This window comes from Zalophus californianus, chromosome 1, assembly GCF_009762305.2.
Source record: "Zalophus californianus isolate mZalCal1 chromosome 1, mZalCal1.pri.v2, whole genome shotgun sequence".
Taxonomy (NCBI): Eukaryota; Metazoa; Chordata; class Mammalia; order Carnivora; family Otariidae; genus Zalophus; species Zalophus californianus.
In genome coordinates, this window is record NC_045595.1 from 105,155,759 (window position 1) to 105,181,287 (window position 25,529).

General features: G+C 37.4%; 1 protein-coding gene across 4 annotated transcripts in view; it reads left to right on the top strand.

Moving 5' to 3' along the window:
- Positions 1-567: 567 nt before the first annotated feature.
- Positions 568-25,529, top strand: part of TSC22D2 (TSC22 domain family member 2) — a 54,369-nt gene continuing 29,407 nt past the window's right edge. For 2 of the 4 annotated variants that reach the window (XR_003518083.2, XM_027584354.2), the window contains exon 1: positions 568-3,077. Coding sequence is in view for 3 of the 4 variants with exons in the window: in XM_027584354.2 (XP_027440155.1) it covers positions 1,117-3,077 (1,961 nt within the window). In the remaining variant the exon portion in view is untranslated. Of the gene's footprint in view, positions 3,078-14,432; positions 14,505-16,038; positions 16,070-25,529 lie in introns of those variants that run through there. The other 2 variants (XM_027584355.2, XM_027584353.2) reach the window with 2 other exon arrangements.

Consider the following 25,529-nt stretch of genomic DNA (forward strand, 5'->3'; position numbering starts at 1 on the left):
GGTGGCTGCGGCAGCGGCGGCATTTTAGTCGACAGCGGCGGCGGCAGCGGGGCCGCTGCTCCTCCCAGCATCCCTGGCGCGGCCATTTCAGCCCCATCTTGGCCGAGGGGAGGGAGCTGCAGCCGCCGCTTCAGCAGTTTGAATTTCAGTTTCTCCAGGGTCTGCGAACCGGGCGCACCGAGGAGGAGCCGAAAAAGCTACCACCGCTACCTCACACAGCTGGAGCGCCTCCGCTCGCTGGCCAGCCAGGCGGCTGCCGCCACCACCACCGCCGCCGCCGCCGCCCCTCACTCTTCTCAGGAGCCGCGAGGGGAGGCCGAGACCGCCGCCGCCGCCCGCGGGGTGGCTCCCCCTGTAAGGGGAGGACCGAGCCGGCTTTCCCCTCCCCCGGAGCGGGTTTCCGCCAGAGACAGTCGACATGTCCCTGGGGCTGAGCTCCGGCTAAAGCCGGGGAGGGGGCCGCCCGCCCGCGCCGAAGCTCCGCCGTCCGCCCGCGGGACCTTCAGCCAGCCCCAGCCCGCGGCTCCTGGCTCAATCAGGAATCCCCGGCGCCAGACTCGCCACTCCTTCCCCTTCTTCCCTCAGCGTCCGAGAGACCAGAGCTGACGCCGGCACTGGCCTGAGAAGCCCGAGCGGGGCAGCACCGCCCCTCACGCCGCCACCGCCGCCGCCTCCTCCTCCCCTTCGCCCTCCCACTCCCACCCCCAGCCAAGGCCTGCTGACCGCGCCGAGCGCCGAGCTGGACTGACCACGGCGGCCCCGGAGACGGGAGGAGGAAGCAGGCGGCCCGCCCCTGGGATCGCGCTCGCGCCCGCGCCGCCGCTGAGGGGATTGAATTGAGGCGCGGCGGCTGCGGGAGGCGAAAAGGAAGGAGGAGCCGCCGCGCGAGTGCGACGGGGGCAGAGCCGTAGAGATCGACTCAGAAGGAAACGGGGAGGAGGATGTCTCACAGAGCGGCCAGCGTCCGGATCAGCCAGTGACTCTTAACAGCGGCGGGCCTCAGACCCCAGCGCGGACTCGGACTTTGTCTTTGGGAGCCCCTGCTCTGCCTTTCCTGGTTTCCGGCAAGATCGCAGAGGAGCCGGCGTGCCTCTCTGCCCTCCAGCCTTCCTCACCATGTCCAAGATGCCGGCCAAGAAGAAGAGCTGCTTCCAGATCACTAGTGTCACCACGGCCCAGGTGGCCACTAGCATCACCGAGGACACTGAGAGCCTGGACGACCCGGACGAGTCACGTACAGAGGACGTCTCCTCCGAGATATTCGACGTTTCTCGGGCCACGGATTATGGCCCTGAGGAGGTCTGCGAGCGCAGCTCCTCCGAAGAGACGCTCAACAATGTTGGGGATGCAGAGACTCCGGGGACCGTCTCCCCAAACCTCCTCCTGGACGGGCAGCTGGCGGCCGCGGCGGCTGCTCCCGCCAACGGAGGAGGAGCCCTTTCGGCCCGGAGCGTGGCTGGGGCGCTGGCCAGTACCCCGGCGGCGGCCACCACCTCGGCCCCCTCTTCGGGGGCACCCGGCGCCCCCCCGGTCACGGGCTCGTCTGCCGGGCCAGGGACCGCAGCCCCACCACAGCCCCCCACGACTTGTAGTTCCCGTTTTCGTGTGATCAAGCTGGACCACGGGAGCGGGGAGCCCTACCGCCGCGGCCGATGGACGTGTATGGAATACTATGAGCGGGATTCAGATAGCAGCGTCCTGACCAGGTCCGGGGATTGCATTAGGCACAGCAATACTTTTGACCAGACTGCGGAGCGGGACAGTGGCCTGGGCGCCACCGGAGGGTCGGTGGTGGTGGTGGTGGCCTCCATGCAGGGGGCGCACGGGCCCGACTCGGGAACTGACAGTTCCTTGACTGCTGTGTCACAGCTACCCCCGTCGGAGAAAATGAGCCAGCCCGCCCCGGCCCAGCCGCAGAGTTTTGGCGTTGGGCAGCCACAGCCACCGCCGCCCGTAGGTGGGGCTGTGGTTCAAAGCGCGGCTCCAGTGCCGCCGTTCCCGGGAGCCGCGGCCGGGCCTCAGCAAATGATGGCAGCCCCGCAGCCAAGCCAGCCCCAGGGAACCGGCCCCGGCGTCCTCCCGCAGGGGCCCAATGGACAGGGGCTGCCACTGACGAATGTAACCCTGACGCAGCCCGGCGTGCCCCTGCCGCAGCAGCCGGGCCCCGCCGTCGGCGCTCCTACGACGCAGCCGCCCCAGCAGTTCGCGTACCCTCAGCTACCGCCTGGGCATTTGCTGCCAGTCCAGCCCGCGGGTCAGGGTGAGTACCTACAGCAGCACGTGGCCAGCCTGCAGCCGCCAAGCCCCGCGCAGCCCTCGTCCGCCGGAGCGAGCCTCGCCACCGCTGCCAGCCTTCCAGTGGGCACCGGCCCGAATGCCTCGGTGGGTGCGCAGATAATGGGCGTGTCTTCCTTGCCCAGTGAAGCTGTGGCCCCGGGGCCGGGACCCGCGCCAGGCGGGCAGGCCGCGCCTGGTCAGCCGGCCGGAGTGCCCTTGGCTGCTGTGGGATGCGCCGTGCCGCCGGGCCTGGTCCCCCCTGGGACCGGGCAGCTCCAGTCCGTGCCTCCACCGCAGATGGGTGGCAGTGGTGTGTCGTCAGCCGTGCCTGGCGGCCCCCACGCAGTACTGCCCGGAGTTCCAAACGTGCCTGCAGCCGTGCCCGCTCCAAGCGTGCCTAGTGTGTCTACCACCTCTGTTACTATGCCAAATGTACCCGCGCCTCTGGTCCAGTCGCAGCAGCTGAGCAGCCATACGCCAGTCAGCAGGAGCAGCAGCATAATCCAGCATGTTGGGCTGCCCTTAGCGCAAGGCACACCCAGTGCACCAACAAGTCTACCACAGTCTGACCTAAGCCAGTTTCAGACTCAGACCCAACCTTTAGTCGGGCATGTTGACGATACTAGAAGAAAATCAGAACCCCTACCTCAACCACCACTTTCTCTCATTGCTGAAAATAAGCCTGTTGTGAAGCCTCCTGTTGCAGATGCCCTGGCAAACCCCCTTCAGTTAACACCTATGAACAGTCTCGCCACCTCTGTATTCAGCATAGCTATTCCTGTTGATGGTGATGAAGACAGGTATGGAAATCTTACTTAAAATATTTGATAGGAGTGCTTAGAATGCAACTTAAGAGTTCTTTTTTCACTTTGAGGCCCTTATCGTTTTTAAACTTAGTTTGTGTTTAGTAAGTTTAGTTTGTGTTTAGTAAGATTGATTTGTCAGCTCTTGAAAATGCATTAGTTTAGATTGCTAATATAAAGGTGTAATGAGAGAATTGGTCTTGTCACAATCATTTAAAAGCACTGAATTGGATAAGGACACAACGTTTGTTCATTTAAAAACGGTGGATTTAAGCTTAATTCTCTTGATTTACAGGTGGTAACTAGTAGATTATACCCCACAGGATTGTCCTTTTCTTAGGTAACAATCACACTTGAACCCTTACGGCAGAGAGTTTTGTCAGTGTGAGTTTGGAGACTAAGACATAAAATTTAGAAGTTTCCCATTCTGGAAAACCAGAGGTCCTCTAGTAGGGAAAGATCCATGTAAGGAATCTCCTCCAGTGTATCTGCAAAGGCTGGAGAGAGAATGGTGAAATGTCAAGTCTGGCTTTGAAGATCATATTGTCCTCCAGCCTTTTAAATAAAAACATGGAAGGTCAGGAGGCTTCCCAGTGACTTCGTAAAGATCTTTTTTTTTTTTTTTTTTTTTTTAAGTAAAAAGTGTATTGGAAAGATGTTATCTTCTATCAGTAGTTTTTTAACTATGGAAAGGGAGGTATGAAGTAAGACTCTGACAGTAGTAAAAGCTACAGTTCTTGAAATTAGAGTAATTTTATAGTAAAAATGTTAACAGTTGTCGACAATTGCCTCCCTCTATTTAAGGGATGCTTTTTTAATGGTTTTAAGTGAAAATTGGTATATTGCCATTACCAATTCTACAACAGTTGATGTCTGGTTATGGTTCAGTGAGGATTTTTAAGTGGTTTTCAAGAAATGTCACAAAAATTTGACATACTGCAAATTTTTAAAAACCAACTTGTTACAAAGCTTTAAAATTACATTTAAAAATTACAGAGAAAGTTTCAGGTACTTTACAGTTAGGCATTTATTTGGTGGGCTTTTTGTTTTGAGCAAGGTTAATTTTAGATGTGTTAAAAGATAATTTTATGGATTTCTAGAATAATCGGTATGTAGAACCATGAGATCTGTTGAAGCTTTTTTTCTGTTTCTTCTGAGTTCCTTCACATTCTTTTCTTAACTTTTCATTTGTAATTAGCCTTGTATTTTTGTTATATACTTCTGTTGGTTTGAAAAATGCTCACTGAGATCATCTCCTCTGCTTTTTGTAATTCAAAGTTCATCTTTTTTTGTAGGTGACTTGCTTGTTGGGAGTCTTTCTTCCATTTGAGAACTCTTAGAGAATACCACGTGTCCCTAAGTGAGCTCAGCTAGCTAGTCATTGAGAAATTTTATATGGATGGGACTACCAAGTAAAGAAACTGATTCCACAAGCCATTCAGAAAAATACCTCTTTACATCTCCCATATTTCACTTTTCACACATAGGGGCACACCTGAAATGCAGATTGATTGTTTATTCATCTTTTGTAAGAGGCAACAGGTATCTTCCCTTTTCTAGCTGCCAGAAGCCAGTTTTTTCTGATGGGTTGCTAAATAACCATTTGCTTGCCTCTCTGTTCCTGTTGTATATTGCCTCCACATTTCAAGAAATGATGAGTGGTTTCCCAAACCACACACGCCTCCTTGTAAAACACATGCACATCTATGAATGAAGAATGTATTTTTCTCTCCTCCTCACAACTCTCTGTTTACAAAACAGGCAGTTACATTCCGCAGAACTTAAATACAATGATGTGGCATGGAGCAGAGAGATCTGTTGACAAATGGAAACTCTCGGATGTATTCTTTAGGGTATGACCTCAAAGATAAAATTATTTATCCTCTTTATTGAAAACTTAATAATTTTAAGAATTTATTTCGGAACATGAATGAGCTACAGATACTACTGCATCTGTTCTTATCGATTGGCAATAGTTAATCCAGTGCAGGGCTTTTGATGTGTGTGCAGTCCTACATTAAATATGGTCCTTCCTTCCCCTACCCAGTCTTCCAAAATCTGCATTGCTTACCAATGTGCATTTCTAATTTTTGTTTTAGTCTTTCATTGGTTTTTAATTTAACATGCTAGTTTTCAAGATGTAATCTTACACATTTGACTATTTTGTCACTGGACCAACACACCTGGTGAAGGAATAAATCCATTAAGTAGAAATAGTTTTTTGTTTTGTTTTTGTTTTTAATGGAAAGCCTTTGTGAAAGAGGGCATTTTAAATTGTATGCTTGAAATTAAATAACACAGTTTTTCTAGGCATATGTTTAAATTACTAAGATGACTATTTTTGAGGAAACTGTATCAACAAAAAATCATACCTTTTATATGGTGATTTGGGGTTGCCTTCTTAAATTAAAATCTGCATACAATTTTAGTTGCAGTCATTCAAACGCAAAATAAAACACTGGAGTGAGAGGTTTTGAGTAATTATGACTTTAATTTTATGAATAGGTTGAAAATTTCAGATCCTAAAAATTTGTAAACAGTTTGCTTTTTTTAAAGTTAGTATGTTAGTAAACATAGTCTAGTTCTTTGAGAAAAGGAAGGAAAATGGAAGATTAACAAAAATGAGGTTCTTTAGTTTGATATATTAAAAACTCTATCTTGTGGTTTTGGCTCCATTACCTTTTACAAAGCTTCGTTTTGAGATTTACTTATTTTAAAAGAAGACATATTAATACATTTTAATAATATACCTTTAAAAGGGCTGATGGTTATATATAGAAAGCAAGAAAATGTTTTAAAGTTCAGTTAACACTGTTGACTCTATTATTAATTGCCATAAAGTTTATATATTCTAGCCTTTCTCATTGGAAAGGCTTATAGTCGTTGATTCTTCAAACCGATTTTGTGTAAACTGGAGATATAATAATGGTTGAAAATATAGTTCATAAAAAGCCACTTTTACACTGAAAGTTACAAAATTTGTTTAAATTATGACACACTTAACAGACTCCTTTTCGGTAAATGGGGAGAGGTGCAAAATATTACTGGCCCTTTTGGAAAGGGAACACAGTACAGATCGTTTTCCACAGATAGCTGACCAATGTGAACTCTGTAGGCCACATTCCAGGAACTCTTATGAATGGCTGCAATTGTGAACTGTCAGCTACAACCAAAAGATTGTTGAAAACCTGATTGTAAGGATCCCTTAGTGGCAAATATCTTTGTATCTTGTTAATGGTTTTATTTGTGTAGTTTGCTAACGACTACTGGTTAAGTATTATAAATTATGAATGTTAAGTGGTGTATCCTGGTATGTGCTATAAATACACAAATTTTGTTTGTACAAATATATATATATCTCAAATATACACACACATACTTGTGCAGGTTTTTTTAACCTGATGGTTTAGTGAGAAGATTATGTAAATGTATATTAAGAGATAGAACTGTCACTCTTACCTTTATTATAAAATCTATAGATACTTATTAGAGCTCTAAAAGTCTCACTGCATTTAGTCTTTACAGATGAAAGCGCCTTAGTTGAATCTGTATTTCTTGGGAGCTTATGTTTCTTTATGCATACTGAATTGTGGAGGTAATTTTGCCCTTCCAGCTTTACAGTTGACGTTTAGATCACACACTCCGTATTATCCTACGTACTCTTACCAAGGATTTTATAATCAAAGTGTGAAATCCTGTGTATGAATGACATTATTATTTAGTATAAAAACTGATAATTGATGGATTCATCAGAGTGCCAGGCTGATGACTAAAATATACTTTAGTCATAAACATGGCTCTAAGTAAAGGAAATTATCGTAGGTTTCCAAAAGATGGATGGTCCAAAAGTGTATCAGTAGGGAGTATGGCGCTTTTTTTTTTTTTTAACAGTGCCATATATATTGTTCAAAATTTTGTATGAACTAAATTCTATAGGCTGAACATTGGTAACCTTTAGTAAACATAAGGACTTATATGTGTGTGGGTAAGACACATTCTATGTTAATAACACTGTCTTTTCCTTGTAGGGGAAGTAGGGTATCTTGAACTAAATTGCTTTTATGAGAAGTCATTTTTTTATAGTACTGATACTGTGGTGTATATGTTTTCTACTTCCTGAGAATAAGTGTAATGTTAATCTCTTCTTTGAGAATTCTGATAGCACTAATTTGGAAATAGTAAAATGTGATTGTGGATTTATGGATCTGGTACTTGCTAATTTGGAATAGAGTTTAGTCTTTCTGTGCACCAGAAGAGATTGGAAGTAGTCATGCGCTTTAGTATTCTAGTAACAGAGCACCCTCAACAATCAGATGGTAAAGAAACCAAAATTAGTGTCTTTATTGAGGAATGGTTGTTAGGGGAGTATAAAAAGATGTTGGCTTTCTTACCTAAAATAGCAGAAGTTGGGGCGGGGGGAGGTAGAGGGTGATGGCAGATAACCAAGACAGAAAAACATACAGTGAAATGATATGAAATATGGTTTCAGAAGGAATAGGAATACTTGTTACTAGTGAAGAAAAGACATCTAATTCCTTTTTTAAATAATTGTTTTAGACCAATATGTATTTCCTTTTTGAACAGGTACTGTTTATTTCTTAATTGCATTGCTCTTTAAATATTCTTTAAGTATGAGGAAGAGAGGGTTTATAAAAACAGATTTGTCTGGTTAAATGTAGCCTGAATGATGATGTTCCCTAAGTAATTTCTTATTAATGGGAAGAACAGATTTCTAATTTAAAAAACCTTAATAGTTAACAGTATTTAAGGGGTATGTGTAGCAAAATTCCTGAATTGGAATAAATCTCTTAACTTAGTTCTTTATACTAAACCAAGTGGACTTGTGATTTGAGGCTGCTCTTTTATATGATATAATAAAATTACTGTATCCACAAAGAATGTACATACCTGAATCATTGGTATAATTTGGGTCTTTCCACAGCAATTCTTGAACATACCAAATTACTCAGTGTTTGTGCCATTCTTAATCTGGCATGGCTTAGGGCAAAAACCCCTTCATAAAGATTTAAGAACAGTAACCAATTCCTATTATTCCTGTACATCATTACATGACTTTCATAATATATTTTAATGTATACATTTCTAATTTGGCTGGTGATATTAAGGATATATTAATCTGCTTTTATCACTAAAAAGTGTATTCATAATTTCTGCTTTTAAATCAGGTGAATTAAATTTCATCCATCCTTCTCTGGATTGCTTACCTCTCACATTTAAAGCCCCAAATTAGATCTTAGTATTTAGTTTTATTTGTTTGTACTGAACTAACATTTGTTAAAAAGAATGAACTCTCATTAAGTTATACATTTATATGTGATGGTTACGTGAAAATTCTGCAAATCACTGAGTAATAATTTTAATAGTGTTTACCTAGAATATGGACTATTAGTAAGTGCCTTGCTAATTGGAATAAGCAAGACAAATAAGTGAAGTCTGAATGTTAAATTACTTAAAGCCTCCTTTCCTCATAAGCTTTCACTAAAATTTGATGAAGAATATTAATGTATAGAAGAGAAACTGTAATTAATGTGTCAATTATTGTAAATAATGCTGGTGTATTTTAAATGTTATTTTTAACGTGTTAGGCAATCCCTCTTCATTATTAAACAAGAAAATTGTTTAATCTGTGAATGAAAAATACCCAAAGCAAAGTTTAAAACCAACTAGTTTCTAAAGGAGAATTAGAATTAAGTTTTACTAAATAGTTCTGTAAGTTAATCTGAAACCCATCCTTGCTTTGTATTTGGTCTACCTAGCCTTTGAAAACAAAACAAAAACAAAAAAGGAGAGGGAGGCTCTTGGTCAAATAAAATCAGTAGTGTGCTTAATTATGTATTAGCATATCATATGAATGACCATTATAGACAGCGGAGTTGGATATGCCTGGGCTGAAATCCCAACTGTGTTGCATACTTGAGGCATTTGACCTTCAGGTGGTTATTTAGTCTTATAAGCCCCTTGTTTCCCCATATGAAAAATGGGGATAATACCTGTGTTGGAAAGTTTGAGAGGATTAAATGAGGTATGCAAATAATTTGTAAACAGTCCATATATAATATACTATGTATGGCAAGCGTACATTACAGAAATGTTAGTATTTCATTGTCCACAAACTGTTCTCCCAGATCACACCTTATCATGCTATAAATCATACCAAGAGTCTTCAGTTCTGATCTGAAAGTGTAATTACGTGGTGTATGGATGTAATAAGAGAAAGAGAGACATTGTTTTAGGCCAGAAAAGTCATGACGTTGTAAAACATGTAGCAGTTGGGTTCTGATCCTGGCTTTCTACCACTTAGTTTCTTTAGTTAAGTATTTTAACTTATCTCAGTTTTCTTCATTGGTAAAGTTAGAATTTGAGACTTGATCAGATTTTTAAGGTTCCCTGTGTATGACTCGATACATTTAGACATGTTTCATAAGAGAGCTGCCAACTTAAACCTTCCTGCCACCAGACTATCATGTGACAAAAAACAAAACAAAACAAAAAACGAAGCTTGCAGATACTCATCAAGTAGGTTGAATACCCAAGAAAACATTTAAAGTGACAGTATGTCAGTCATTCAACTTTCTTTATGTTCTCTGAATAGTAAGTTCTGGAATACAGAAAAAAGACTATCCTACCCTCCCAAGATCTCAGATTATATGAAAATAATTATCAAATGTATGCTTTCATATACATTATAGACTGTGATGGAGTAAAATATAAGGTACTAATTGGAACAGCTTAGGACATGAGGTCAGATTTGGTATGGGGAGGAAATGGACTGATTTCTTTTTAAAATTAATTTATTATCTGCATAGGTAATAAATTTATACAGTTCTAAATATATAAGCCGAAAGCCTCTCTGCACCTCTATCCTCCAGCCACCCAATTTCTGTCCTCAGCATTGACCCTTTATTACTTGTGCATTCTTCTGAAGCTAATTTTTGGTCTGAATCTTAAAAGGGTAACTTAGGTTAGGTCACCGTTAAGAGAAAGGGGTGATTTTCTGAGTAGAGGAGAATGGCAGTTTGTGTAACAGTGTGGAAGAATGAGATGTCAGGTTTGGGAAATGATGTGATTAATTTGAAAGGAACCAGAGTGAAGGGTTTAAATGTCATGGTGAGAAATTGAGATTTTTTTTTTTTTATCAGAAGTTTATGGTTGCTGTTAAAGGTGTTTCTTGAAGCTTTTATTGTTAAAGTAGTATGTATCTTGGAACCATTTCAGTACCCTTTTCAGTGATTATTGTATTTTTAATTAAAATCTTGTGATAAAGTTGTGTAATAAGGAAATCCTGGGGGAGCTCTGAGTCCCAGAAGTCAGAATTCTTATCCAATGGAATGTACTAAATAGCTTGGTATACCTAGCTCTAAGTTAAATATTCTGTTTGCCTCAATATTACCTTAATGATGAAATATTTGGTATATGTTAAAATACTCTACTAAAAGTTGATTTTTATATAGCATGATTTGGCAACTGTAATCCTATATTAAACAACAAACCAAGCTTAATTTTGTCAGGCTTTATGTATGCATAATCTCATTTGAGCTTTTCGGCAACTGTAAGGAAGTGTTCCTCCCCTTTTTATGGATTTAGGAAACAGGCTTTGAGGATTTGAATCACATAGTTATTAAGTAACATAACATATTCAGACTTGGGCCTTCTGACTCCAAAGCCAGTGCTCTTGGATATTTCCAGAGTTAGTTTTGTTTTATTAATTTGCTGACTATAAGATATGAGGAAGGAAAAGCTACTGTAGCTGCTGATCTGTTGTGTTGTAACCCTTTACCTAAAGGATATTTTTAATCATTTTAAATCCTTAGATAATAATGTTGGAGATGGCCCTTGTTCCTCTGCTCATTGTGTTTCCCTGGTTTCTATTTAGAGATCGCTAAAGTTGAGTTTTGATAAGGGAAGAAAGTATCTGCTGAGTTCAGGGCTTATGTACCTCATCCTTTAAGCTTCAACAATTTTCATTGCTTAGTTTTGAGGTGTAGTATATGTATGTTTTTCCTCTCTGTTACAGTTACCCTACAAAGATAGTATCTTAGCAAAGCAGGTCAGTGTATGTCACATTTGAGTCACTCTGTGATGTACTACTTTCATGTACTTAGAAATTAATAGGATGGGTTATTTAGTATATAGAGTCAAGAGGAAAAGGAGGATATGTTTTGTTCATTGGTTTTGAAAAATGTCCACAACATTTGCCCTCCTTAATAAAAAGAAAAATGTCCACAAATGGGAAAACAGCATTTTCATAAAATTCAGAATAAACCATACCTCAGTCTCCCTAAGCAGTGCTTTGTTGGCTTTATGTTTAGATTAGTAGTTAACATTGACATCAAATACGTTATTAGAAAACTGGTTGTTTCAAATTTTATTTCTTGGGCAGAAAAGAATTTGTGACCAAAGTTGCATAAAATTCAGTATTTCTTTCTCATAAATTTTTAATGATGTCAGTTGCGACTTGGTGCCTTCAAATTACATAGACTATATAACCTTGAAATGATCTCCATTAACAGTGTTTTCCTTCGGCTATTAATTTCCTCAGTTTTATGCCATTCCAAAACAGAAGTCTTTGATGATCAAGCCCTTCAGTATTTACAAATGGCTCTTTTGAAGTTCTTGATCAGCTAGGTTTTACAGACTTCTTTAATCTATACCTGTTAATCAATGTTTTGAGGCTAATTGTTGCTTTTTGCTAAAAATCCCTCAAGTTTATGGAAGACATCCCTGCTGAAGTATTCGAGAAACCAAAAATGTCATATTTTATAAGCCTGTCTAAATGTTTATCCTTGGAATCTAGACTATTTAAATTTTTCCAGAGTACATAGATTGTATTACTCCATATGGCTTCTTCATTTTGAGTGTATGTAGAAAGTGATTCACTGCCAGCTTTTGCAACCTAAGTGTATTTGTTCTGACATGTTCTGAAGACTTTAGGTCCATTTATAGTATTTTATTTCATAGGTTCCGTTTTTGCCCCAAGATACACAACTAACTGCAGATATGTTCTTTTTTCACTTCTACATTTGACTTATGAGAAACATTTCATTTTTAGAGTCTGTGCTGTAAAAATGCTAGAATCTCATAACTTAAGTCATATGATTTCATTTAAAACCCAATTTATTTGGCATATGAATTTGATTCAAATTAAATATGTATGTATGTATTTTTCCAAAGTCAGGGGATCTGAACTTTTTTTTAAAGAATGTCATCCTTATAAACATATTGTAAATACTCTTTAATGAATTTTAAATTCCAGACTTGCAGAATAACCTCCAGGTTTACTCTTTGTTGTTTTCTCATATTTACTACTTTCCTCTTTGAGTCACTCTGTTTTAAATCCAAGGTCTCCAAACCTGTGTGAATAGCGAACTTGTCCCCATATGGTCCTGGGTAAGCCTGGTTTAAAAAAAAAAAAACAATCGATTGTCTTCAGTTGGTTCAGTTGACTTTCATTTAAATTGATAGACTGATTTCCAAGTACAGTGAAAAAAAGGGCCTGCCAAATGTATCTTGAGAGGATACAAGCTGTTAAATAAACAGTAGTTAGCAGCCTCTTAATCCTTGATATTAGCAGGTCTAATCAATATATTTGATTACCTTGGACCTAGTCTAGAGAAAAAAAGAGAAAGGGTTAAAAGCATAGGAGTTAAAGTAGGTAGAGCAAAGAGAAGTACATATACTGAAGATGCCAATTAATCAAATAGTTGCTTTGGTGACACTCTGGCATCTAGTGTCTGCCTGCCTTTCCTAATTTTGGATCATCTAAGAGGTACCCTAGTGGTTAAAATAAAAAGTGCCTTTTAAAAAATGTATTTTTAAAAAATTTAGTAGGTATTAAGACACTGAGTCTTAATCTGAATTTTGAAATCATGGAATTCTGTTGAGTTTGTTTTGCTTTTTGATCATTGATCCTTGATTGCTATTCAGTAGAATTTAGGAATAGATTTCTTATTGTACTAGTAATATTGTAGGGACTCTCTTAAGGTGCTTGTGAGGGTCTCAGAATTGCCGTGTTGTATTTGAACTTCATTTTGGTGATAAAATAATAGCTATTATTTATTGAGCATAGACTATATATATAAAGAGCTTTATATATAGTCTCAGTTCCTTAACCACTCTGCAAGGCTAGATCATAATATCACCATTTAACTGATAAAGAGACCTAGAGAGGTTAAAATTGAACTCCACTATATGTTTAGCATAGTAGTTTAGTAGCATAAACTCTAGGACCAGATTGTTACCTACTAGCTCTGTGACATCAGGCAAATTATTTCTCTCTGACGCATTTCCTTATTGGTGAGATAGGAATAATAACACCTACTTCTTAGGGTTGTTGTAGAATTGCGTTAATAAATGTAAAACACTCAGAATAGTGCCTGGTATGTAATATGTACTTAGGTTCTTAGCTTGCTGTTACTCTGCTACAGCGTGGGTCAAGGATTTTAGAGGTGATATGACAAGTTTTTGTTAGCTCCCTAATGTACAGGTTGGGGCTGGGGAAACTACGGGAATATTCTGAGGTAGAGGGGGAGCTATTAGCAGAGTTGTCAAAAGTTTAAGTAGTCCCCTAAGAAACCGCTCCACAGATGTGAGGTGAATAGTGCATGCTGGGAGCTCGCCAGGATAAGCCCATCAGTTAAGATTCTATGGTTATAGCCCTATGGAATGTGCGTCCAGGGAATGGTAGAAATAGATGGTGATTAAGGTGTGGGAGCTCTTACCCCTTAAAGGGGCACTATACTAATGCAAGAAATTAGAAAGCTGCCATATAATTGCTGCGCCATATTTTGCCCTAATCCAGAGAAACCACACATAAATAAATGGATTATGAAAGTAGAAACTATGTCAAGTCCAACCCAGAAAAGGACTCAATTGTTCATCATCAAACTCTATCAAATAGATCCTGGTAAGAATTTTTATATTATGAAGGTGTAGCTTAATTTATTTTACATGAATACTGTACCTGGGAACAGCTTTTCTAAACTGCTAAATGTTTAGAGACTTATAAAGGCATCTGATACAGAGTAGCGTTGATTAGGCTATGAACTGGTCACATATATGTCTACACTTATGCGCACACAGATAATTGGATGCTATTTTATCTGTATTATCCCTTTCTTTTAGAACTGTGATCCTGAATTGTTGTCAAGTCTACTGGATTTCATCCAGTTTTTTAATTTCTTTCAAAATGTTTTTAAGCAAGCTTATGTAGTGTTTTTACTAAAGCCATTACACACTATATTAGAAATCTAAAATCTTCCATCTTTTTTTGAAGAGTAGTGATTTTACTGTACTTTCTCAACCTCATTTCCATTTGATTCTTGGATCTCACAGGAATCCTTCAACTGCTTTCTACCAAGCGTTCCATTTGAACACGTTTCAGGAATCAAAGAACCTCTGGGATAGGTATGAATACTTACATATGGAATGCATACATGCAAAAGTGTATGCATGAATTGCTTTGCACTGTACTGGTTCCTCATCATTAAACCTAAACTTTTATATGTCATTTTAGGGGGGCGGAAATCACGTGGTATCTAGCATGGGACAAAGCAGCAAAATAAACCAAAAGAGCAATCTATATTTTAAATAGAATATAAACATACTTTATTTTTTACTTCACTTTTAAGTATATTTACTTTTTTGAAGGACTTACATATTCTCTTGAATTTTATTATGAAATATCCACTTATCCTTGTGTATTTTAATGTAAAAATATATTCTGTAAAATAAACAATAGTTTACTTTTGTTCTATTTTATACGATTCCTCTGTGAACGCCTTAGTAACTCAAAGCGAAATGTTACTTAATACTAAGAAATTGGAAAAGGGACGAGACCAAGGTATCAAAGTAGTAGTCATTGTTTTCTATAGTTGAGAAATTTTAACATCAAGCTTGTTTGTTAGATTCCCTAGACCTGCCTGCATTACTGTTTTGTAAACTCCTGAAACAGTTTGTCTCATAGAAGTGTTACATAAATTTGGTTTTTAACTTTTTAAAATACAGAACGAAGCCTTAAGAGTTCATTTACAGCAAAAGATAATTTGGTTTATCTTTCTGCTTAACACACATTTTAAGTAGTATATGCTCTGTTCAGTTATTTTGGTGAATATTTATTAGCGCTCCATCATTCTGTGTTTAATACTAGAACAAGCTGAAATGCTGTTTAAAAATTCACACAAAGCTTTGTTAGATTCTTTTAACTCTGCCTGGCAACGCATTTGTGTCCTCTGGCATAGTTTGGATACTACTCATGGACTTAACTCCCATCTCTTTCATTAGAAAAGAGTATTGCTAAGTGCATGTACGTGTCATGTTAAGACATGGTTTACATTGCCTACAAATGGTAACAGTCTTTTAATTCTTAGGCTTGATTTGTTTGTGTGTCACTCTAAAGAGATTTTCTAACAAAGTATCATTTCAGTGATATGTTCCTTAACTTAAAATGTTTTAAAATAGTTTCTTGTAGAGCAAGAAGTTCTAAAATTTATAGTACAGTGATTATAATTTCAATTTTGAAATTGTATAGCTGTATCAATGTAAATTAAGACATAAATGTAAATTGTGACATGAAACAAGCATGAATGCTCAGTCATTCATATGGCTTATCCGATGTAGCCAGGGTGAGTACTTTCAGTTGTACTTTATACTTTCCATTAGAAAAAGGAAAAATACCACTCTATTTAGAAATGTAACAAGAATAGTTTTAGTTGTATAGTAGTTTATTTCAAATAGCTAAATATTGTAAACTACCATATCAATATAAACGAGAGCTGTTATTTTCATCAGAACAATGTAGAAAGGTGTGAGCTTTATTTCTTATAATTTTGACTTAATATTTATTAAGTTTTCTTTTGTTTCATTATAAAACAACCATAGAAGTTGCCTATTCATCGTTTGTTATTACAGCTAAATATTTCTTATCTGTTTTCCTTTTTAGATACAGAAATATTTAAGGTATCAGAAATGAGGCAAGTTGCTGTATCTAGTTTCTCATGGGTTGAAAGTATTTGCTCTTCTCCTTGAAGCCTGTCGTCCAGAGTCAAAGAAGTTAATAGCGTGTTAATAGTATGTGAATGCCAATCTATAATCAGAATTTATATTCTAGGTCAGCCATTCTTCACTGTAAGTTGGCCCTTTGGTACCAAAGTGACAGGTCCAACCCAGTGCTAGTGGCTTCCTTTTAACTTTGCAATTAGCTTATTAAATTTTTAATTGAGGGGTGCCTGGCTAGCTCAGTTGGTGGAGCATGTGGCTCTTGATCTCAGGGTCATGAGTTTAAGCCCCATGTTGGGTGTAGAGATCAGTTAAATAAAATAAAACTTAAAAAAAAATTGTTTCAATTGATAAGAGCAGTAGGCTAGGTTTATTAGTTCTAACTGTATGACCTCAGTTGGCAAATATCTACAGACTTTTTAGTAGGTGTATTAGCAAATAAAGTATTATGGGAGTATACATTCTTTTTCATTGCAAACGGGGTTGAAGATTTATGTGTGTTAAGCTTTAAAAGATACTAAATATAACTTCTCCTGACCATGTTTATGTTAGATTTCACCAAATTGCCTTGTTCATTTTTTTATTGTTATGAATTATGGATTTTTAAAACAATTTTACTAATTTGGCAAATAAGTATTTTGCAGGGATGATTCTATTAAACAGAACTATTCAGGAGTTTAAGATGTAAATCCCTTACATTATCTACTTAGTTTGAGGTATAAAATTGCTTTTCAGTATTGACAGATACCATAGTTCAGGCTCTTGTTTATGAAATCTTGGAATTCATTTTCAGTAGAGACAGCTTTTAAGCCCTGTCCAGTTTTCATTAAACTTGCCCTAAATAGCTGAAGATCCTTGATTTTGCCTTACTTGAAAGACTGGAATCTTTTTTTTTTTCCCAGGGTTCTTTTAGCAGAGTATCTTTTAATCAAAATACAAGTAATTAATACACCTTTCCTACATTGACTCGGAGTTCCTAATGGCCCCTTTGTTTCCTTCTCTATTTAAGTTAGAATTAGCGAATTGAGAAGCTTTTCACCTCTTTGCCTCTGCCTGTATTTAGAAATTCTCTCTTTCCATTAATAGCCAATGCTTTATTCAGTTATTGCATTAAAGTTTAAGCTACTGTCAAACTTTCCTTTCCCTTTTCCTGTAGGTGCTATCATTGTTCTCTCTCTTCCCCATTTGTCATTTGCAGAGTACTAAGGGAATCAAGCTGAAACCATTGCCAAATATAAGGAGAATTGATACAGCTCAAAAATAATACAGCCCTTTCTTAGGAAGTGCAGAATATTTGCATTCACTGTTTATTAAAATGAATAATGTAGTGTCGGTAATTAGCTTTCTGGAGATTATCTTACTATAGTGATAGTGATACTTAGTGATATTCTAGTCTGTTGGCATTTCAGAATAGTAACTTTAAATTTTGACTTTCTACTTTTTTAAAGAACAGTTCTGAACTTAATTTTTGGCCTTGCTTTGTTACATTGACAAAATTAGTTTAGAAACTTATTTTACTGATCATTGGGGAACAGGCTCTTGTTGGGAGTCCTTTGTCTGCAAAAAAGCTGAGGGTAAGAATTTATAGCAAACAAATTTACCTTCTAGTATATATCAGGTCAGTAAGGTAAAGGAGCACTAGGGAGGAAGAAACTTTTGCTCAGGTAGACTAAAGGAAGAAATCAGGTAGCTTGTCAGGATTTAAACTTCATTGATGAACTATACATGCAGTATATTTCTGCCTTAATGAAGAAAATGCATAAATGGAGTTAACAAATGAAAGTAACAGTTGCTAGGTACACTGTCCCCATGAGTTGGCTTGTCCTTCCTTATGATAGCACCAATATTTAAAGAGAAATGAATAAGGAAAGTAGTAGTGCACATGGGTTATTAAAATGAATGTCCAAGTTGATGGTCTTTTTACTAGATACCTGATTTCACTTAAATTGTTTTGTCTTTTTTTTTTTTTTAAGGTTTTATTTATTTTTTGACACAGAGGGAACACAAGCAGGGGGAGTGGGAGAGGGAGAAGCAGGCTTCCCGCTGAGCAGGGAGCCCAATGTGGGGCTTGATCCCAGGATGCTGGGATCATGACCTGAGCCGAAGGCAGATGCTTAATGACTGAGCCACCCAGGTGCCCCTTGTTTTGTCTTTTATAGTGATTATTCACTTACATCTATTTATATTTAGTTTAAGAATTACTGGATTTTAAAAAGTTCTTGTTTAAATCAAGTATTTTGTGTTAGAAAACAGGTATTCAGTATTTCCTATTATTGTTCGTATGAGATTTCATTTTTGAAGTTAGAAGTAAATCAGAAATAAGCTGCTTATATGAGATAATTTGTTTTATTTTATTCATCCTCCAAGAAGCTTGGGTACATCGTTAACACCCACCAGTACTTGCTAACCCAGATGGTAAAATTCAGGTTGCAGAACTTGGCTAATCTAGTTTTTGAATGCTCAGTGATAAGACATTTTTTAAAGTATAATTTGTATCAGAAAGGTACACCATTCGTAAATGTACAGCTTAAACTGAACACACCTGTGTAACCAGGACCCAGATCAAGACACAAAATATTTTAAGCTCCTTATTTTGTGTCTGTCTTCTTTCACCCAATGTTTGAGATTCATCTATATGACTCTGCACGGTTGTAGATCTGAACTACAGTTGACTCGAACAATGCGGGGGTTGAGGGCACTGACCCCCCCCCCCGGCGAAGTTGGAAAATCCAAGTACAACTTTTGACTCCCCAAAAACTTAACTGCCTATATCCTACTGTTGACTGGAAGCTTTACTGATAATCAGTTAACACATATTTTATATGTTAAATGTATTATATATTGTTTTCTTACAAATTAAGCTAGAGAAAATAAAATTATGAAAATCATAGAAAATACATTTATAGTACTGTAAAAAATCCATGTATGTTAATCACTATGTTGACTTTGTTGTACACATGAAACTAAATTAACTTGTCAACTGTACATCAATAAACTTAGATAAAATCTTTATCTGTACTCATGCAGTTCAAACCCATGTTGTTAAAGGGTCAACAGTACATAATTTTGTAGAATCACCATAGTGAGTTACTTGTTGGAGACTATTACTAGTCAAATATTCTCTATCCTTATTAGGAGATGTTCTCTACTTATTAGAAGTACCTTGAGGATATGAACCTGAACTATAAGCACCCCAAATATATTCTCTAATAATTTGTACTTAGTACTTATATAATTTATTATGTGATCACATTTTGACCGACTTCAGTTACGGATACCCAGTAGAGGATAATCAAAGACATGAAATTAGAGGATAAGGTTTTAGTGACCTGTCACCTTTTAGGACTGGATCTCGGATTTAATATAAAAACCTTAAGGACATGCTTATAAAATGTTCAGACATTAAAACAGGAAGTTTTAGCTGCTATTGGATGATAGCATTTATAAATGTAACAGTCTGAAGCATGTGAAGAAATTGAGAAATTGACGGAATTTGTATGTTAATTCAGGAAAGTTGAAATTTCTCGGTTAAAAAGGTAGAGTAAAAAATACCTAGATGTATTCGTTGCCTGCGTTTTCTAATATCAATTAGCAAGTGACAGGCCTATCACAAAAACTAATGTAATTTTAGGCAATCTTTTTATAACTAGGAAAAAAAACAGGAAAAAATGGTTACAGATCTATCGTACTCCATTTCTATAGAATAGTTACTCTAAATACAAAGGTAACTAGAAACTACTTTCTTTATACTCTACCTAGATAGCCAGGGGGGTGTTTGAAGAGAGGTTTGAGCTTACTTTCTGCAAGTAGATGCATCCCTGCAAAATAGTCTTGCCATCACTACAAATTAATATTAATACAATTAATAACTCTCTTCCTGGCTATGTCAAGAATGTTGACCTTGAATGAGGTGTAAAGCCAATTGCTTTTAAAATCCCTATTCTGTAGAGTTTTATTCCCTCTGGTTCTAAATGGGAAAGAAGAGGTAAGGAAAGCACTGGAATTGAGTTCCTTCTGTTTTGTCATTGTTGGCCATGATTATCAGAAAACCTGAAAGGGGTGCTTGGGTGGCTTAGTAGGTTAAGTGTCTGACTCAGTCTCAGCTCAGTTCTTGATCTCAGGGTTGTGAGTTAACGCTGGGCATGGAGCCTACTTAAAAGAAAACTTCAAAGAGCTGCATATTTGCTTAAGGAATGGAAGACTAGCAAACTCTTAGGAAAGAATGCCATATCAGAGCAGTTAAGTGGTGGTCACAATAGGGAAACCAGTGAACTGGATCTTGATATGGAAAAAAGTAAGATCATCATCACATGACTGAAAGTGATAACTGTCATTTAAAATTCAAACATTTTATGTCTCTCAAGTACAGCTGGAGGTATTGGTCAAAGCTTCTTTAGGAAGTGACTTTTTGAGTTGGAACCTGAAAGGTGGGTAGAATTTGGTCAGAGTTAAAGACTGAGGGAAAGGGAGAATTCCAGTTTGAGGAATACAGTGAGCCACTATGAAAGTACAGAGCATCTGTGATAAGGACGGTTAAATTTGGTGCACAAATCATTTGATGACAACAGAAAAGAGATACTGGATTGGACAGAGACCAAAGATAATAGGTAATGAAGGCCTGAATGAGGCAATGGAGATGAGGAAAGAATAGTTATCAGAAGGCAGGAATTACACGATGTTTTAACTCAAGGGGTATGATAGGGAAGCAGTCAAATTTGACTCCAAAGTCTCAAACCTAATTGACTGAGGGAATGGTGGTACCATTAGGAAGTACTAGTGAAAGAATTGGTTTGGGAAAGTGAAAACAATAATGAGATTCTGGTTTTAGCTACTTTTGGATGAGCTGGTGGAAAGTCAAGGTAGAAATAGTCAAGGTACAACTGGAGCTGCAGACACGCAGCTTGTTAGAGAAGCTAAGTCTAGAAGAGATTGAAGACCATTTATTTATTTGTTTCATTATTATTATTTTAGAGTTTGAGCTTTAGGAAAGGCTGAGGTTTCCAAGAGTGAGCAGAGTAGGGTAAGAGGGTCAAGCCAGGCCCTTGGGAAACACTGCCTACTTTTAGAGAACAGGAGAAGCTCTGAAGAGGATAAGTGATCTTAGAGACTAGAAGATTCTGAGAATATTATTTACTAACCAAAAAGAAGGGAAAATGTTTGAATCTCTACTTTGAAATAATTTCAAATTTACAGAAAAATTACAAGAATAATAAAAAGCTCCAATAATCTTACTGAGATTGAACATTAACATTTTGTCATACTTGCTTTATTATCCTAACATTATTTAGGAACCATTTAAGAGTAAGTTGCAGATATCCTGTCCATTTGACCCAAAAAACTTTGAGCATATGTTGCCTAAGCAGATTCTGTTATGTAACAACAGTTTTAATTAGCAAATTCAGGTTTGATAGTTATCTACTATGTAATAGACAGTTTATATTCAGATTTTGCAGTTGTCCCAATAATGTCTTTCATGACCATTTTTTACCTGATCCAAGAGCCAATACAAGATCACAGATTACATTTAATTATCAAACACCTGTCTTTTTTCCTTCTGTCTTATATAAATAAATACTTTTCTTGTATTAGTCTTCTGTAGGACTGTTGAAAGTTTAAATTAGAGTAGACTTAAAGGCTGTATTATAAGTGGGGAGGGGAGATAGGCCAGAAGCCTAAAATTCAGCTGAAACACTACTGGGACTGGAAAAATGTTATAAGAGGATGTCTTTTATTTCTCAGAGTTTTGGGGGGGGGTGATGGCAAGAGAGGGAGACCAGGTGGATATTAATGTGGGTGTGTCTCTTAGAACAGAAATTGAAGTGTATTCATGTACCAATTTTTGTCTGTATTGTGATTTTTATATATATATGTATTAAGTTGGGATTCTAATTATCTGGAATTGGAAAAAGTGTAATTTGAAGACCTTTTTAGTCACCTTTTGGGTTTACAAATTATGTAATTGCTATCCTTTATATTCTATTGTATCTTCCTAGTTTTATTCTGATAGTTGTTTAAGGTTGATTGTCTACTGCCAGAGTTTTAACCGTGGATCTGCATCTCATTGTTTGATGTGGTGTTTCAGTGGATTCTGAGCATTTCTTCTCCTCTCTTAGCTTTGCTATGGCTAGCTGAAATGGAACACCTGACATGCTGACATTATTTTCATCACATAACCAGACTTCAGAGCTGATCCATTATTATATGCTTCTGCTCATGTGTTTACCACTTTCTTTGGTTAGTCACTTTTCTTAACATAAGTCATCACAGCCCTACTCTGAAAAGTCGTGGTAATTATTTTCAGGGTGAAATTTGAAAGAAACAGTTGAAATAGGTGAAAATAATTGGTACGGTCTTCTTCTTGTTGTTGTTAATTTATTTTTAGTTTTCACCAGAATAGTTTTAAGTGAACCAAACCTTTGACTAGAACAGAAAGTTGTATGTGTGAATTAGTGTGTAAACTAATTTGCTAAATCCAATTTATTTTTTTCTGCAGAATCTAGAACTCTGTAGAAAAGCTTTTTAAAAAGAAAACTCTTACTGAACTTGTTCAGATGGGAAGGATATTTAAATATATAGCCTGAAGTTGTTGAACCAGAACAAACGTAACATCTCTTTTGTTTTATTTTCCTTCCAGTCTTCAACAATTAAAAAATTTAAACTCACACTTCTTTCAGTGTATTTAAACCTGCAGATAGTTTGGCAACCTTATGGGAAGAAAAATATTAAGTGGTATTATTTTATATTTTTGTTTAATTAATTTGGGTTGGTACATAGTTAGATGAGAGAAATGACTGACTATATTCTGTTTGGCATTCTCTCTATTTGTGTGTACATGTGCGCACTTGTACTAATACTCTAAATCATCAAATCAAGATATAAGATTTTTGTGATCATGATATAAAGTATTCAAATGCATTAGCTTACCCAAAATTAGCTTCTGTGTTTGGGTTTCAGTTGACTACTTCTAAAATATTTTTCCTATTTGACAGAAATAAAGTTAAACAGGTGGTAGTAATTTAGAATATATATTCATTGATACATATCTTTAAGAAATAGCGTTTTTGTGCCATTTTGTTTCCTGGTTGTTTTCAAAGTTTAAAGATCTTGGCTGTAAATACTAAAAGGTTCAGAAGGTGCTCATTGTATTATTTTTTCCAGTTTTTAATTGTGGTATTTGGCCCAGAAGTAGTGGTATATGTAACTTATGTCTTGGAAGCCAAAAATCTTACTACATATCTTACTACCTGGTGGTATGTCAAGATAAAGAAGATATTCTTTCCCTAGGTCTACACACTATTTGAAGGGTAATAAGGAGAAAAAAGAGTTGTATTGTGTGACTAATCACCACTCCTGTTCACAGTGACTGTTAACTATTGATCCTCAGGAAGTTTATTTGCAGCGTCTGTTTCTATTTTAGATATTGCTAACTTAGTTCAGAAAATGTAGCTAAATGTATGCCTGGAATGGTCATACATACTTTATTTCAAGAAAGGTGATAATAGCTCTTAAAAGCATAATATGTGATGCTATCTTAAATTTTAAGAGTAGGTAATATTTCCTAATGTTAGCTGTTATTAGTAAAAGCTCAGAGTCAGATATCCAGCTTTCTATTAACAAAGCCTGTCATTCCTTATCACATATGTAGTTGAATAATATATAACTGGCTTCCACCTACTCTGTTTTTTCCATTTTTATCTTCTGTCTCAACCCCCATTTCTATTTCTTTTAATCCTCTATATGCTGTTTCTACTCCTTTTGAAAGAATGGGGATTATAAATCATTTGTGAATGAACATGACCTATTAAAATACCAATAACCTAACTTGTTAGGGGTATTTTCCAAAGCTGTATCAATGAAATATTTTTAAAAATGCCATATATTTTGGATTTCTTCCACTAATAGTTACATTTGATATGATGCATAGCATGCTAAACACCTTTTCTTATATTTCTCATACTTAATTTTTAACATAGCTAATCATCTTAAATTGTATCTTGGCTCATCCACAGATATATGAGGTTTCCTATAATTGTGTATGTCTTTTTATATGTGAATTTCTTAAAACACACTGTCTTTGCAGTGTTCTTATTCTATTAGATATGTTTGGACTAATTTTTTTTCATAAGCTTATCTTTGATACATTCCTAGCCTCATTTCCCCAATATGTAATCTATGGAAAGACTATACCTAATTTATTGGGAGCATACAGGGTGGCCCCATTTCCCCTTTTTCTCCATTTAAAAAATAAGCATTTCTGATGTGTAGAGAAGCAAGTGTTGATTTATCATGTCTAGGATTTCTCAAAATAGTGTACTGAACTTTTTGAAGAAGGTGGTTTACACTTGAAAGTGAAATTTTGTATCAAACAAAGCTAAGTACATTTTATTCAAATAGCAAGTTCCTTTAGGAACTCTTGTAGGTTTGTTTGATTTCCCATGTCAGTTTTCAGATGACTTGGAAATTGCAGATCATCCACCTTCTTGCCCCTGTGCTCTCTTTGTTCTATCAGTATAAATTTGCCATAAAATTAGCTAAATAATGGTAAACTTAAGCCTAGTTTTTGCTAGACTATACCGTACGACTTAGTAGCTCACTCTCAGTTAAGTGGGATTTTTCCTCCTCACAAATTAAAAAAGAATGAAATGATAAATATGGGAAATGTTCAGGATTTGTTTTTGATAGCAGTCTTGCCAGAGATTGGAGATTTATGATTGATATTAGAATAAGTTTCTAAATATTCATTTTGAGGATAATTCTAATTTTAAATTAAATTTTTAAGAATATCTTATTAATCCTAACTGTTCATCTACAGACACTTCAGTTACCCAATTTTATTTCAAATTTTTAATAAGGATTTCCTACATGTTGGAATTTAGTCATTGAAACCCTTCAAAGGTAACCCTTGTACTTGGTAGCAACTAATTTTGGAAAATGCATGATGGAGAAAAATCTGATAATGGAAGTTTTGTATTTTTAAATGTAATACAGCTCTTTAAGTCCTTAATTTACCATGTAGTTGTATAATGCACACACCCTTTAAAATTTTTCTCTATAAACTTCATAGAAAAATAACTAAATTTGCTTTATATGACTGGTTTTAATTCTATATTCCAGAGGCTTTCCAGGCATTTGTCGTAACAGTGCTTATTGTTGACAGGCCCTTCAAGAGAGGGTCAGGTAGTCTGCCCTTCAAATGGCCAGTCCATCAAAGCCTTCACAGACAAGCCAAATTACCAGTATTTCAGATACATGTATTTCAGGAAGCATATACTTTGCTACTTTTGGCTGGGTATTTTATCTTCTCAAGGGACTTGTCCCATGAAAGAGTAAATAATCCAAGTAATTTTTTTAAATTATGGTAGTATTTTGGTTGATATGAGACAAGAATTGCATAAGAACTTGCTAAAAATGTTTTGGTAATATGTTGATGAAATG